Below are 12,719 nucleotides of genomic sequence, written 5' to 3' on the forward strand. Positions count from 1 at the left end.
TTAGTATTTAATGTAGTGTTTCGTCTTGGTCTTTTAAAATTATGAAATTCAAAATGCATCAAAATTCTTAAAAAGTTTTGTTTAAAGCGACGTTAAGGTAAAGAAATCTTCATCAAAGCATATCAATACAAAAAGCTGTTGTATTTTAACGTATACACTTGTGCACCATATTATTGAAGGTTTTCTCGAATTCAGACTAAAGCCTGGGCCACACTATCGTCTATTTTGACGAAAACGAAAACGAAACGAAAATTCGTGCACGAAATGCATGCCAGACACGACAAAAAATTACAAGCATGTTTGCAAAGCCAAAACTTTTTTGGCCTATAAGCAAGCGGCATTTTGACAGATTAGAAAAATGGCGATCTCTAAAAGAAAAGATTAGTTACTGCTTTTAAAGTTGAAAACAAGCAACAGCAAACGTCGATACTGGATTCATCCAATTAATAAACGACGTGATCGTCTTGGACTATTTAACAACTTGATTAAAGAATTACGAGAGCCGAACAATGAAAATAGACACAAGGTTAAATAGTTGGAATGTTATTAAACAAAAAGAATGATAGCACAGCGCTATAACCAACAACTACAAACAATAACGACCTTATCTAACAACATTTGAAATTAACCTTCTCTTCCTTGTAAACCAGACAAGTCTACTAAAAGCAAAGAGCCTTATACGCTACAAGTCCGGCTTGTGACCGGTATAGCAGAGTTAAAGGTGAAAGGTTGATCATAGATTAATCAACTGAATATTCCTGCTCATTTTTTGTTTGGAAGCATGTTGAACAGTTCATATGGACAAAGCTCGAATTCCATATTAAATATCAGTAACATAATCCGGTGTTAATGTTAGACAATACATCATTGCCCTTCAGTGAAAGCATCCCGCTTTCCACTGGAAAAGAATGAATCTAATATCGATGTTAAACATAGATTCTTACAAGCATCAGTGATTATACTTGTGATTATACTTATACATATCGGCAAGCGGGATGCTTGTAAGAATCTATGTTTAACATCGATAGTAGATTCTTTTTTGCACTGAAGGGCAATGATATTATTAACAAATGATGTTACATGATCAATATTCAATCATGAAATCTTGATATAAGCGCTCTGCTATTCTATGAAAATGAAAATAGACACATGAAATACTTGCGAATGACGACGACAAATTTTGACTACATTTTGGATTTAATTAGACCTCACATCACTAAGTTGGCACACATCTTAGAAAGTCTATTAGCCCTGATTTATCAAAACCTCTTGCCACTCCGCCATGTTTGAGTACAAAGTCTGATATTATTAGCCAATAGTATGCGTTTTCGTAAACGAAAAAGGTCAAAAGTTTAATTCTTCTATGCACGAAAACGAAATTTTCGTCGAGTTTTCGTTCAAAATTTTCGTTGCGGCAGTTTTCGTTCTGATTTTCGTCGATATGGACGATAGTGTAGCCTTGGCTTAAAACTTATTTTCCTTCACAAACACAATTTTAGTATTGGCTAATTTTAGTTTGAACTTAGAATTCTCGATAAGAGATTCGTTTCAATACCGCCTGTCGAATGCCATGAATATTTACGCACGCAAAACTTTACAGCAAAACAATATTTTCATTCAAGACAACAAGGACAAGTACGCTATTCCACTAAAAATACAGCAAAATGTAACATACCCATGTAATTTGGTTTTGTTCCGTGAGAATTTCAGAGACTCAATTTCCTGCTTCGCAATGTATGACGTACGTGAAGTTATGACGATACAAACTGTGACAAAAGTGTATCGAGAATTCCAACCACTTGTCGAGAATCATAAGTGACATATGAGAAGAGCAAGCACGTGTTGAGAAAATCAACCATACGTCGAGATTTCTGACTGGCAAACTGGACAGCGGTTGCGAAACGTATATTATAAATACTTCGTGCCATCCATATAACATAACATGGTCTTCAGGAAACAATGGCCGAAGAAAAACTACTAAATTATTTGAAAAACTACCAACTACTTAATTGTTTATTACTATTTTACTGTCCTTAAACATTACAAAGAAAGTATAAAAGTCAAAAAATTGAACAAAACACTAAACTTTAGGTTACAGTGTACTTTTTATTTCCTTTAATTAGCGTATAATTTAAAAACTACAAGGTAGAATTTTTTTAAACTTGGCCAGAATATAGATAATTTTATTGCTTAAAATATATCCAAAATCTGGAGAGTGCACAAAAAAATAAGTTGTAGAAAATCATCGGCAAATTCGGATGACAAGATTACGCGTAATATAATCTTATATAATTAACTTCCTATATCCAGGTAACTTTGCAAACTAGCTCTAGAATGACCTTCGGCGCTAGAATAACTTATATTTTATAAATGTGACATAGCTACGCCACAATTAACGTCAGCTGAGTTTAGCGATTGTCTTTTGGCATGCATACAAACCTGATTGTGAATATGACACACAGACTAAACTCCAGGTAAAACATGGAATATGTGATGGCGAAATAGACTCTGCACCACGCATCTCTGCAAGACCCTGTTTTTCAATAGGATATAAAGAGAATATCAAGCCTTATTAATTCTGGAAGAAGTTTAAATGAACAAGAAGAATGTGACGTCTCTGTGTGACATTTGTGTACTTGTTCAATACAAGGAAAAAGTGGCATCCTGGATCTTTTTCATAAAATCCGTTCATGAAAGTCAAGAGTGAAAAGCATAGACCAGGAGATATCGGGGAGGCATGGTGGACATGGATAAAGACATTGAGGAAAAAAGAAAAGAAAGGTTTTAACTGTAAAGCTCAATGCTGAGGAGTCAGTAGCAGAGGACAGTGTAACAAGTACCTCTACGTGCATCAGTAAGAACCTTGTTGATCGAAACTGATAAAAGACGAACATTATTCTGACCAGATATCAAAAGGCAACAACCAGTTTCCAGCTATAATGATGTACTTGAGAAAAATCATGAAAACCCTACAGTGCCAGGATTCACAAAAAACTTGTGAAACTGATAAACAGGTTTTTTAAATTGACAAACAAGTTTTTTTTTTCATTTTAAAATTGAACTGAATGATTGCAAAATAGTTTTAGTACATCAAGGTCGGATGTGATCTTTCTAAGCAAAAAAAGCAATACTACAGAAGAAGCTAAAATTGCTAGAAGTGATGAACTTTGAAAACTTAATGGAAAAATCATATCAAACTAAATGATTGAGGTCAATTTCTAATCAACAGAAGACTTAGTGCATTGATGTATGAGTAAAGTCATGGGCATTTAAACATTGTTCACACATTCGTATGAGCATCAATTCATAAATAATAATAGCTGGCATATAAATATTTAATAATTTATAATTTAGATTCATAATTGCACCACAGCCGCATAGAGCAACATATTTTATAGTGGTGAAACACATTTGGTATTATTGTGCAAGAACAAGTGCTATCACTATTTACTGCAAAAAATGTCAATCACCTTATTGTAAATGAGATATTCTTACTTCTTTGCTAAGTAGCCATTATGTGCATGTATTTAAAAGATAAAAATACTGCAAGATATTGCTTTTCGATTATTTTAAATGCAGAACTGACAACTTTGAGTGTTATTGTGTACACATGAGGACTTAAAACCTACAAGTATTTAAGTCAAATTAAGCTAAAATTTCTAAGTAAATTCCACAGTTTTATTTGACAAAAATAAACATTCACTTCCTTAATGATCTAATAAAATAATAAATACCTTGACAAGATGAAATCCAACAGAACAAAAGAAATGAAAGGAAGCCAAACTTTTCCATCTTGTATTCTGTCTATAAAGGTTAAGGTGAAGATGAAACTTAAAAAAAATCACAGCACTACTACATAAATATATGATGTATTCCTTCATATTTTAATTTCCCATAATATTCAAGGAAACATTAGAGCATAAACTTCTAAAATTTTCGTTGGAAAACATTGATTATGTTTTCAGTGTAAAATCATGGCAAATATCGTAAAACAAGATTTTTTCGTTTTGTACTTTGCGGAAGTACTAACGTGCTTTCCACTATGATGCAAAAGTGGAAAGTTCTTAATCCAAAGAACACTCAGTGAAATGTCAATAAAATTATTTACAAATGGACTAATCAGTCAATTTTCGATAACATAGTAAATGAACGAAATTTTACTCTTTTAAAATTATTTCCGGGTCCATGGTGTGCAAATATTTATTTCCTTTTTCTCCTACTCCCATAGAATTGTTGCACACCCACCTTATAGTAAAAAAATATTTACAGCTGTTTCTTGGGTTGGGGATGCCCAGAAACCCATCTAGCTAAGACAACACGGGACGAAACTAGACTAGAACACTAATTGTGAGGGGGTGTTAATATTCATGTACTAAGCTCTTTCCTGCTACTTTCTTTTGTTGGCGATTTTAATTTCAAAAGATATCATGGGCCGGCTGCAAGAAGCCTGGATAGCAATTTTTTCAAACTTTTATAAAACCTTTTAAAAAGCAAAAAATATAAAATTCGAACTGAGCACTCACTGAAAAGTCTGAAAAAAATATTGTTTCGGAGATTATAAAATTTCTTTGTCGTAAGTAAAATATAAACACCTTTTTTACAAATTTGAAAATTTTTGCTATCCAATGGATAGCGCTATCCAGGCTTTGTGCAACTGGCCCCAGCAGGGCAGTGCTGAATATATGAATATTCTCCTACCCTCACTTTATAAAATAAAAATAAAAAATGGAATGTTTGCCTTTAGCCGATACTACAAGGTCAATATTAACACTAAGCTTCAAAGGACTGGACACAGCACTGGGGGAAGGCTTAGCCCCCAACAAAATCTAACCAAACGTTTTTGCCATTCTTTGCGAATGCTCTATTACTTAATAACTGCTGACTAAAATATCAAAAAAAAACATCTTTAGGCCTTTGAATGTAAATGTATTATAAAATTAAAGTTATTGCTCTTGTTGCTTTAGCATTCAAATCGAGAATTAAATATCAAAACGTTAACAGTTTTATTGTTATATGAATGTTTTATGCAGTGCGGTGTTTGAAATTAAATGAAGATATGATCTTCGCACTTAAATTGTCCAGCAAAGTGCGAAGATCATATCTTCATTTAAGTTTTATTGTTACTCCCAAATGATGGAGGTTTTTGTACGTCTGGAGCATTGCGATATTAAACACTTGGGATTCTCCAGTACATTTGTTTATATTTTTGAGTATTAAGACGTTAAATTTTTTAAAGGTCCCCGCATTTTTGAGGCTCTCCTTATGTTGTCGAACACCCCACTAACCCTGTATTAAAAATGAGACCTTAAAAACTGCAAATAATTTTTGTTACGATTGGCGCTCCATAGTAGATCACTAAAGGTGTTCTTAACTATCCAACTATGGTCATCTCTTAACTAGATGGGTCTCAAGGCATTATTCAGATAAATAGAAAACACTTATTCAAAAACAGTATTACCATACACTGTTATCATAAACAACCAATGAATGAATCAGAATGACCAGTGTATTTTCTCATCCAAAAATGGCTTCCTTCTGGAAATCATAAAGTATTGGCAGCTCCAAAGGGAGGAAAAGTTGCGAAATTCAAATCTTATCAGAAAATGTAAATGTTCGTAAAAGCACCATTGTGACTTTACAACATGGAAAATGTTTATAAACACATGTTTAGAATAAATTTATGATTTTCTTCAAAACAAATTACTATTCTCATAATTTCTTCTTTCGTCGGCTATCTCGTACTCCGATTCATTATTTTTTTACAAAGATTCATAATTATTATCTTCTATATTCCTATTCGATATGTCCAGTTCTTCATAAGTTGTATCAACTGTGTCATCCTTTGGTCTTAATGATTGATAATTATCTTCTTTATTATTCATTTTGATAAATCCAATTCTTGATAAGTTGTATCAACAGAATTTTCCTAACTTCAGATGGAGATTGAAATTGTTGACGTTTCTTATTAAACCAATGTTGACGATAACGCAAAAAAAATAAAATAGAGACAAAATTTCCAACGATAATTCCAGATGTTAAAGTTATTAAAATAATGTACCATTCTGTTTTGCATTGTTTTATTCTCTTTTTGGCCATCACAAAGAACGTTGTCTAGAGCAGAAGCATAGAACTTAAAAACATGGAAAAAATCAAAAGAGTTTATTTGTATACAATACTAATATACATATAATAACAAGATGAAGCATTTTGATTGAGCATTGGATAGATTGAATTGAACATTTCCATTAAGTCTAAGGCAAAGGTCGAGATGTTAATTGCATTGTGTGGCCAGAGCTAAAGTTTGCTATAAAAGAGCGATTTGCTAAAATTTTCTTTAAAGGATTTTATCATCTCAGGTAGCGCATGCAAATTGAACAGAAAGAGCTAATAGTATTTTAAACATAAATATGATTTTATAGCATAGTAAATAAATTATCTTTTGTGTTGCAATCAGTAGATGAATATTTTGAAAGGAAAAATGATGTTGGAGATACATATGTTAACAAATTTACTGGTTGGAATTCTAGCCCAAACTTAATGAAAAATGCTAAAATAGCTACACAGAAATCAACTCAAATTATTGGTTTGTTGTGGTGGATCTGTAAAGAATAAAATTAAATTCAATATTCTACACAAACGTTTATAATGAGATCTGAAATGCTGTATTACAAAACTTACAAGTAGCTTTCACTGTTACTTCAATAGATTTTTCATCTGTAAAACGTGGATCATTATAACTTTGTGCTTTACACCTGTAAGTTCCACCATCATTCAATGTAACATTAGTGATTACTAATGTCTTACTTACAACTCCAACATCCCCAATTATGTTGTTATCTTTATCAAACCATGTGACATTAGCAGGAGGGATACCTCCTTCACCTCTACATACACATGATACATTATCACCTTCATCCACAACCAGAGGTGTTGAGCAATTAATTTCCACATTTGGTTTCACTGAAATTAAAAACAGAAAATATTCCTTTCTTAAATTAGTTATGAAAATTAGTAATGAGAAAATTAATAATGAGAGTATTCGTTAGTGTTAGGTGCATTTTCTTATGAGTGTTCAATTAAACTGCTGCATTATTAACCAATTTGCTTAATGAAAATTTCATTTTTAAAAAAGACTTTGATGTTGGAAAAGAACAACAACATAACAATGATAACTCAAATTTCAAGATACATATTAATAATAAATTTTGAAATTTTGAAAGTCAATCACGTGACCGACTAGACATAAATAATATTGACTTAATATGAAGCCTAAACAACCATCGTTGATCTTCGAAGAACTATAAACAAATCATAGTCGTCTAAGGCTCTTGATAACCTATTTAATGAGGATATGCAATAGGAAAAGTTAGCAGCTAGGTGACGACAGATGCATACGTCAGCGCAGTAGGCATCCAAAGGGGTATATGAGGCGTAAGCTCAAGAAGCAATCATAATTGGGAGTGGTAATCGTTCAGCAAAACGAATCTAAATCTCGCCAACAAAGAAAAATATATAACTATCTTCATTGTTCAGCACAATCTTGTACTATCGTGTACAAATGGGATGAAACTGAACAGTCGTAATTTGTTCATGTACAATGTAGAATACTAGTCCAAAAATTGATGAAAATTTTGATTTTACCTTTGATGATAGTAAGATTTTTAACATCAGATAAATCATTTCCCAGTTTATTCTTTGCTTTACAACGATATGAACCAGCGTGATTGAAGTTGACAGATTGAATGATGTATGTCTTATTATTACTGATAACTGCACCATTATGATAAATAGTGTAGGTTGGTTCAGGATAACCATCTGATTCACAGGTTATTGTCACATTTTGACCTTTTTTTACTGACATTGGACTGATGGTAATATTGGTTTGTTGTGGTGGATCTGAATAGAATTAACAAAATTCAATATTCTGTAAATGTTTATAATGAGATCTGAAATGCTGTCTTACAAACTTACAAGTACCTTTCACTATTACTTCAATAGATTTTTCATCTCTAAAACGTGGATCATTGTATGTTTGTGCTTTACATCTGTAATTTCCATCATCATTCATTGTAACATTAGTGATTACTAATGTCTTACTTACAACTCCAACATCACCAAGTATGTTGTTATCTTTATCAAACCATGTGACATTAGCAGGAGGGTTACCTCCTTCACCTCTACATACACATGACACATTATCACCTTCATTTACAACCAGAGTAGTTGAACAATTAATTGTCGCGTTTGGTTTAACTAAAAAAAGATTAGACAAATTAAAGACATCGTTGTACATAAACCACTACCTAATGATTATACAGTGTAGAACAAAAATATTTTTAACCATGAAATGTTGAAATGTTTGTTACATCCTTTCATATGATGGTAAAAACTGTTTTTTATTGTACGAATCATATTTTTATGATTTCCCAACAACACAACAGATATATGAAACATTTTAAGAGAACGACGATTTTTTTGAAATTAAACATGAGTTTCGGAAATCTTATACCATCTTCAGTACAGAGGAATGAGAAATATATTCATATGAAATATGTTACAGGTATCAAATTACTGAATAATTTAGAGATACGTAGAAATTGAAGATGGTGTTGATGTGATGACATTGTTTGTTTAACTTTTTTAGTATAGAGAGCTTCTTTAAGTTTTAGAGTAAAATAAAAGGTAACCGATGTCCACGATGCAAAATCATAAATTGTTGTAGTAAGTTTTACATTGTAGTGAAGTGTGAAGGTGTTTGTAAATGTGTAAATTTTTGTTGGAAGTTGTGCGTTCTTTGATGAGTGTGAAGATATGGCGAGTTACCTCCTAAATAATATAAGGAGAATTACATCACGCAAAAGAATCGAAAAAAAAGGAAATAGTGTCTTTCAGTGGCTTTATTTTGTGGGAGGAATTTGGCTTTAACCTGTGAAATTTTCTCAAAGGAATAACTACTTTAATGTCCACATAATTACAGAAGCGTCTTGTTAACTTTCGTAGTTTTTGCTGGGTAGTTTGTAATAGTAAGACTTGGATTTAGTTTTGTTAGAATAGTCTGTAGTTGATTTGACAGTTACGATTGTCAGTTATATCTTGGTCGTTATTAGGAATGTCAATTTTGATTTGTTGAACTTTTCCTTCTGCTTACAGCGGTAAACATTCAGTTGGGACTGAGTTGACTGAGTGAGGCATACTTCCAATGACGGTGTGCTAACTGTCGGAGCTACGTGATTTTCCTTGAGGGATTTATCGTGGAGATTTCCAAATGTATTTACTAGAGCAGCGGTCTCCAAACTACGGCCCGCGGGTCAGATGCGGCCCGTTAGGCCTCTCAATCTGGCCCGCAGAGACACTTGAGAAAAAAATATTAATATCATTAAACAAAATAAACTTTGTACATGAATGTCGGCGATTTCAAGAAGAGTGACGTGTAAAATACTTCTTCATCGCTCTTTGACCAGCGGTATACGGTTCGTCGGCCCTCAACATGCTGGATGAAAGTTTATGTGGCCCTCTGGCTGTAAAGTTTGGAGACCCCCGTACTAGAGGAAGAGGATTAGTTGTTGGTTTTTTGTTGATTGTCTTGGGTTGATTCTTACGATTAACATCTATCCAAGCATTTTGATTGTTATCAAGGAGAGACAAGATTCGATTGTTGTCTTCTCTTAGCATGCTAATAAAAAATTTCAAATGGTCAATCTCGGCTGCCATTTTCGCGTTGTCAACTAGAAGGACGGCTTTTTTGTTATCATCGTTTTTCGATTTTTCTTCTAAAATACGTAGACGAGTGAGGATTTGGTCGAGTTTACTTGCGTTATCGTCTATGTCTAACTTTTCTGAAACAATTTTGTCTGTGCAGAATCAAGCTTTTAACATCAGCACTGTAAGCGTGGATAGACTGTTCTTTGTTCGGCGAGACATAATAGTGATATTACCAGTTGATCAGTTGATCAAATTTTATACCACAAAAATCGAAAGTGGTATCAATAACTAATTTTTTGTCCTATACTCAAATGTAGTAAAATCTGTGATACAAACACTTTAACATAGACTATTCAAATCAAAAGATACCCTATAATTTCCTTTTTAAATTAAAACAAAACAAAACAAGTCTTCGCATTTGTCTTCGCTCAACGGCTCAAGTATTTAGCTATAGGATTCCAGACCGCGGTCACATATCGTATAATTACGCCCAATGCTAAAGCTACTCAGATTACATGAAAGGCTTGGATAACCCCACTGCTAAGTTTAAAATAATAAATACAACTTACTTGCAATAGATACTTCAACAGATGAGCCAAAGGGATCAGGAGCATGGATAGAAAATTTATAAACACCAATGTAACTTTGATTAACGTTTTTAACATTAGAGTTGCAGGTTTAAAACTTCAACATCTAAACCAAAAGACTTAAGGACTGATGTACGATAAACTGGTTCTTGATCATCAATTATTATTACAATTACTTGAGCTGCAGAAGAAGGAGTGTCAAATGTCCTAAAGGTCCAACTCCGAAAAACAAAGTTTCCATTATTATTTAATGTCCAAGTTATATAGTGAGAAGATCCAGGCAAAAATACAAATTTTTGACCATCAGGTGGAGATGTTATTGTTCCTAAAATTGAAATTTAGCTGATATCTATGACTGATAAAAAGATAGTTTAGTGAAAAAATACATCTTCTACTAACTTAACAAAAGTAATTGATTTTCTTAATTCAGGTTCTATTCAAAAATTGTGAATAAAAAAATAAACTAATTAAATATTACTACTACAACAACTAAAAATATAACAAAAATCATTTAAGTAAAAAAGAATGGAGATTTGAAGTTAAAACCTTTTGCAAGACCAAAACATGTGATCAATGTAACAGTCAAAAATATAAAATTTGACTTTACAATTTTCACTAAAAAATCTAATGATGAATTTTAATGCTTATGATCTTTGAAAATAAAATCATGAGTTAACATGGTTAGTGCCGTAAAAATTCTGGTTTTTCAGCTCTGGCTCGCTATGAATGTTAAGTCTTCATTGAAAAAAACACTCGATGTGAATATAATATAATGAAAATGAATTTGAAACAATTTTCAGAGATCTTACACTGAATTATGAATCTTTATAAATATGCCTCAAGGAAGCCAAAATGTTTCATCTGCAATCATGTCTACAACATGCTGATGTTGCTGTCATTAATAGTAATACACAGACCTGTCAATGGTAGAGTCACCCTACACAAAAATATAGCCTTGCAAGTATGGTTACACTATTCCCATGTAAACAGGCCCTTATTAGTTTGGTAACTAAACAATATAACAGGAAGTCCAAAAATATTTTCAAGAATCAAAGAAGAAATGAAACCCAACATACTCGTTTAGTATTTAATGTAGTGTTTCGTCTTGGTCTTTTAAAATTATGAAATTCAAAATACATCAGAATTCTTAAAAAGTTTTGTTTAAAGCGACGTTAAGCTAGCCGAGTATAATGGGACCCAATAGTTTACCTTAAAATACACTATTGCAGTATTGCAATGATAATGTTGTTAAAGTGTAATCATTGTTACTATATATTTATACCAGCTGCTAAATTATTTAAGTCAGTATTCAACTACGCATGAATCAATATATTACACAGACAATGTAGAAGGTTAAGCATTGTAGAATAGTGATGACATTAAGGCTTTGAAGCAATATGAGGAGAAAATAACTCATTTCTTTAAGGCGAAAAAATTGAAAATGAAGATAAAATCGCTCTATTTGTTAAGTCTTATGAAGGAAAACGTAGAAAGTTTGACGAGTTAAAAGACATTGTGAATGTTTAGAAATTCAACACGGATTTCGGGGGATGAATTGATATCGATATCAGAATATTTCGAATTTGGTGTTCATTAGGTGTACTGTTAAGACATCGATTAGTCTAGGACCTATGACACAGAGGATATGTACCCCCTACATAGAAATAAACCACGCTAAAATTCATATTCAAACTTAATAAGATTGTTTTGTTCCCATGAAAAACACGGTCGCTCCTGAATAAATTTTCATGAAGTCCGTTACGCGAAAGTTTCTTATTTTTATTACGTAAATGATTAATTTAATTTTCAGTACTCCTAATAAAAATTGTGGCATTTTTCATTTTGTGGATAAAAATTTATTTATTTATTTTAACTATTTTTAGGAGGTTCCAAATCAGCTGAAGCACTGTACACAGAGACGTTTACTCACTGAAACACTGTACACAAAGATGTTTACTCACTGAAACACTGTACACAGAGACGTTTACTCACTGAAACACTGTACACAGAGACGTTTACTCACTGAACTAACGTTGGATGAAAATTACGCAAGAAATGAACACTCTTTGTCTTCTTAAATACTGCCAGGTATTGCTTTTAAATTATTTTATTCAATGCAGAACTGATTATGGTCATTGTACACAAAATGAAGAATTAAGTGAGTATTTTAGTCGATATACCTTACAATTCTAAGCAAATTCCACAGTTGTATTTGACAAAAATAGCCATTTACTTCCTTAATGATCTAATAAAAATAATAAATACCTTGACAAGATGAACTCCAACAGAACAAAACAAATGAAAGGAAGTCAAACTTTGCCATCTTGTATTCTGTCTATAAAGGTAAAGTGAAGATGAAACTTAAGTAAAATCACAGAACTGATACAGAAATATATGATGTATTCCTTCATATTTTATGTATATTTTTGA

The 12,719-nt window shown here is 32.3% G+C and overlaps 3 protein-coding genes across 5 annotated transcripts in view; all 3 read right to left on the bottom strand.

Annotated features, from left to right (window-relative positions):
* Positions 1–12,719, bottom strand: part of LOC124451688 (immunoglobulin superfamily member 10-like) — a 65,898-nt gene that overhangs the window by 51,792 nt on the left and 1,387 nt on the right. For 2 of the 3 annotated variants that reach the window (XM_047002292.1, XM_047002293.1), the window contains exon 2: positions 3,735–3,804. In XM_047002292.1, coding sequence (XP_046858248.1) covers positions 3,735–3,804 — 70 coding nt within the window. Of the gene's footprint in view, positions 1–1,675; positions 1,800–3,734; positions 3,805–12,719 lie in introns of those variants that run through there. The other variant, XM_047002294.1, reaches the window with a different exon arrangement.
* LOC124451696 (limbic system-associated membrane protein-like) overlaps positions 5,933–12,719 on the bottom strand; it is a 48,503-nt gene continuing 41,716 nt past the window's right edge. The window contains exons 4-7 of the mRNA XM_047002310.1: positions 7,978–8,253; positions 7,642–7,896; positions 6,679–6,960; positions 5,933–6,111 (exon numbers count right to left, since the gene is read on the bottom strand). Of these exons, the coding sequence (XP_046858266.1) occupies positions 5,966–6,111; positions 6,679–6,960; positions 7,642–7,896; positions 7,978–8,253 (959 nt within the window). The 3' untranslated portion in view covers positions 5,933–5,965. The remainder of the gene's footprint in view (positions 6,112–6,678; positions 6,961–7,641; positions 7,897–7,977; positions 8,254–12,719) is intronic.
* LOC124451683 (immunoglobulin superfamily member 10-like) overlaps positions 6,143–12,719 on the bottom strand; it is a 69,679-nt gene continuing 63,102 nt past the window's right edge. The window contains exon 12 of the mRNA XM_047002288.1: positions 6,143–6,304. The gene's annotated coding sequence lies outside the window, so the exon portion shown is untranslated. The remainder of the gene's footprint in view (positions 6,305–12,719) is intronic.

The sequence above is a fragment of the Xenia sp. Carnegie-2017 genome, unplaced genomic scaffold, assembly GCF_021976095.1.
Source record: "Xenia sp. Carnegie-2017 unplaced genomic scaffold, XeniaSp_v1 HiC_scaffold_24, whole genome shotgun sequence".
Taxonomy (NCBI): Eukaryota; Metazoa; Cnidaria; class Anthozoa; order Malacalcyonacea; family Xeniidae; genus Xenia; species Xenia sp. Carnegie-2017.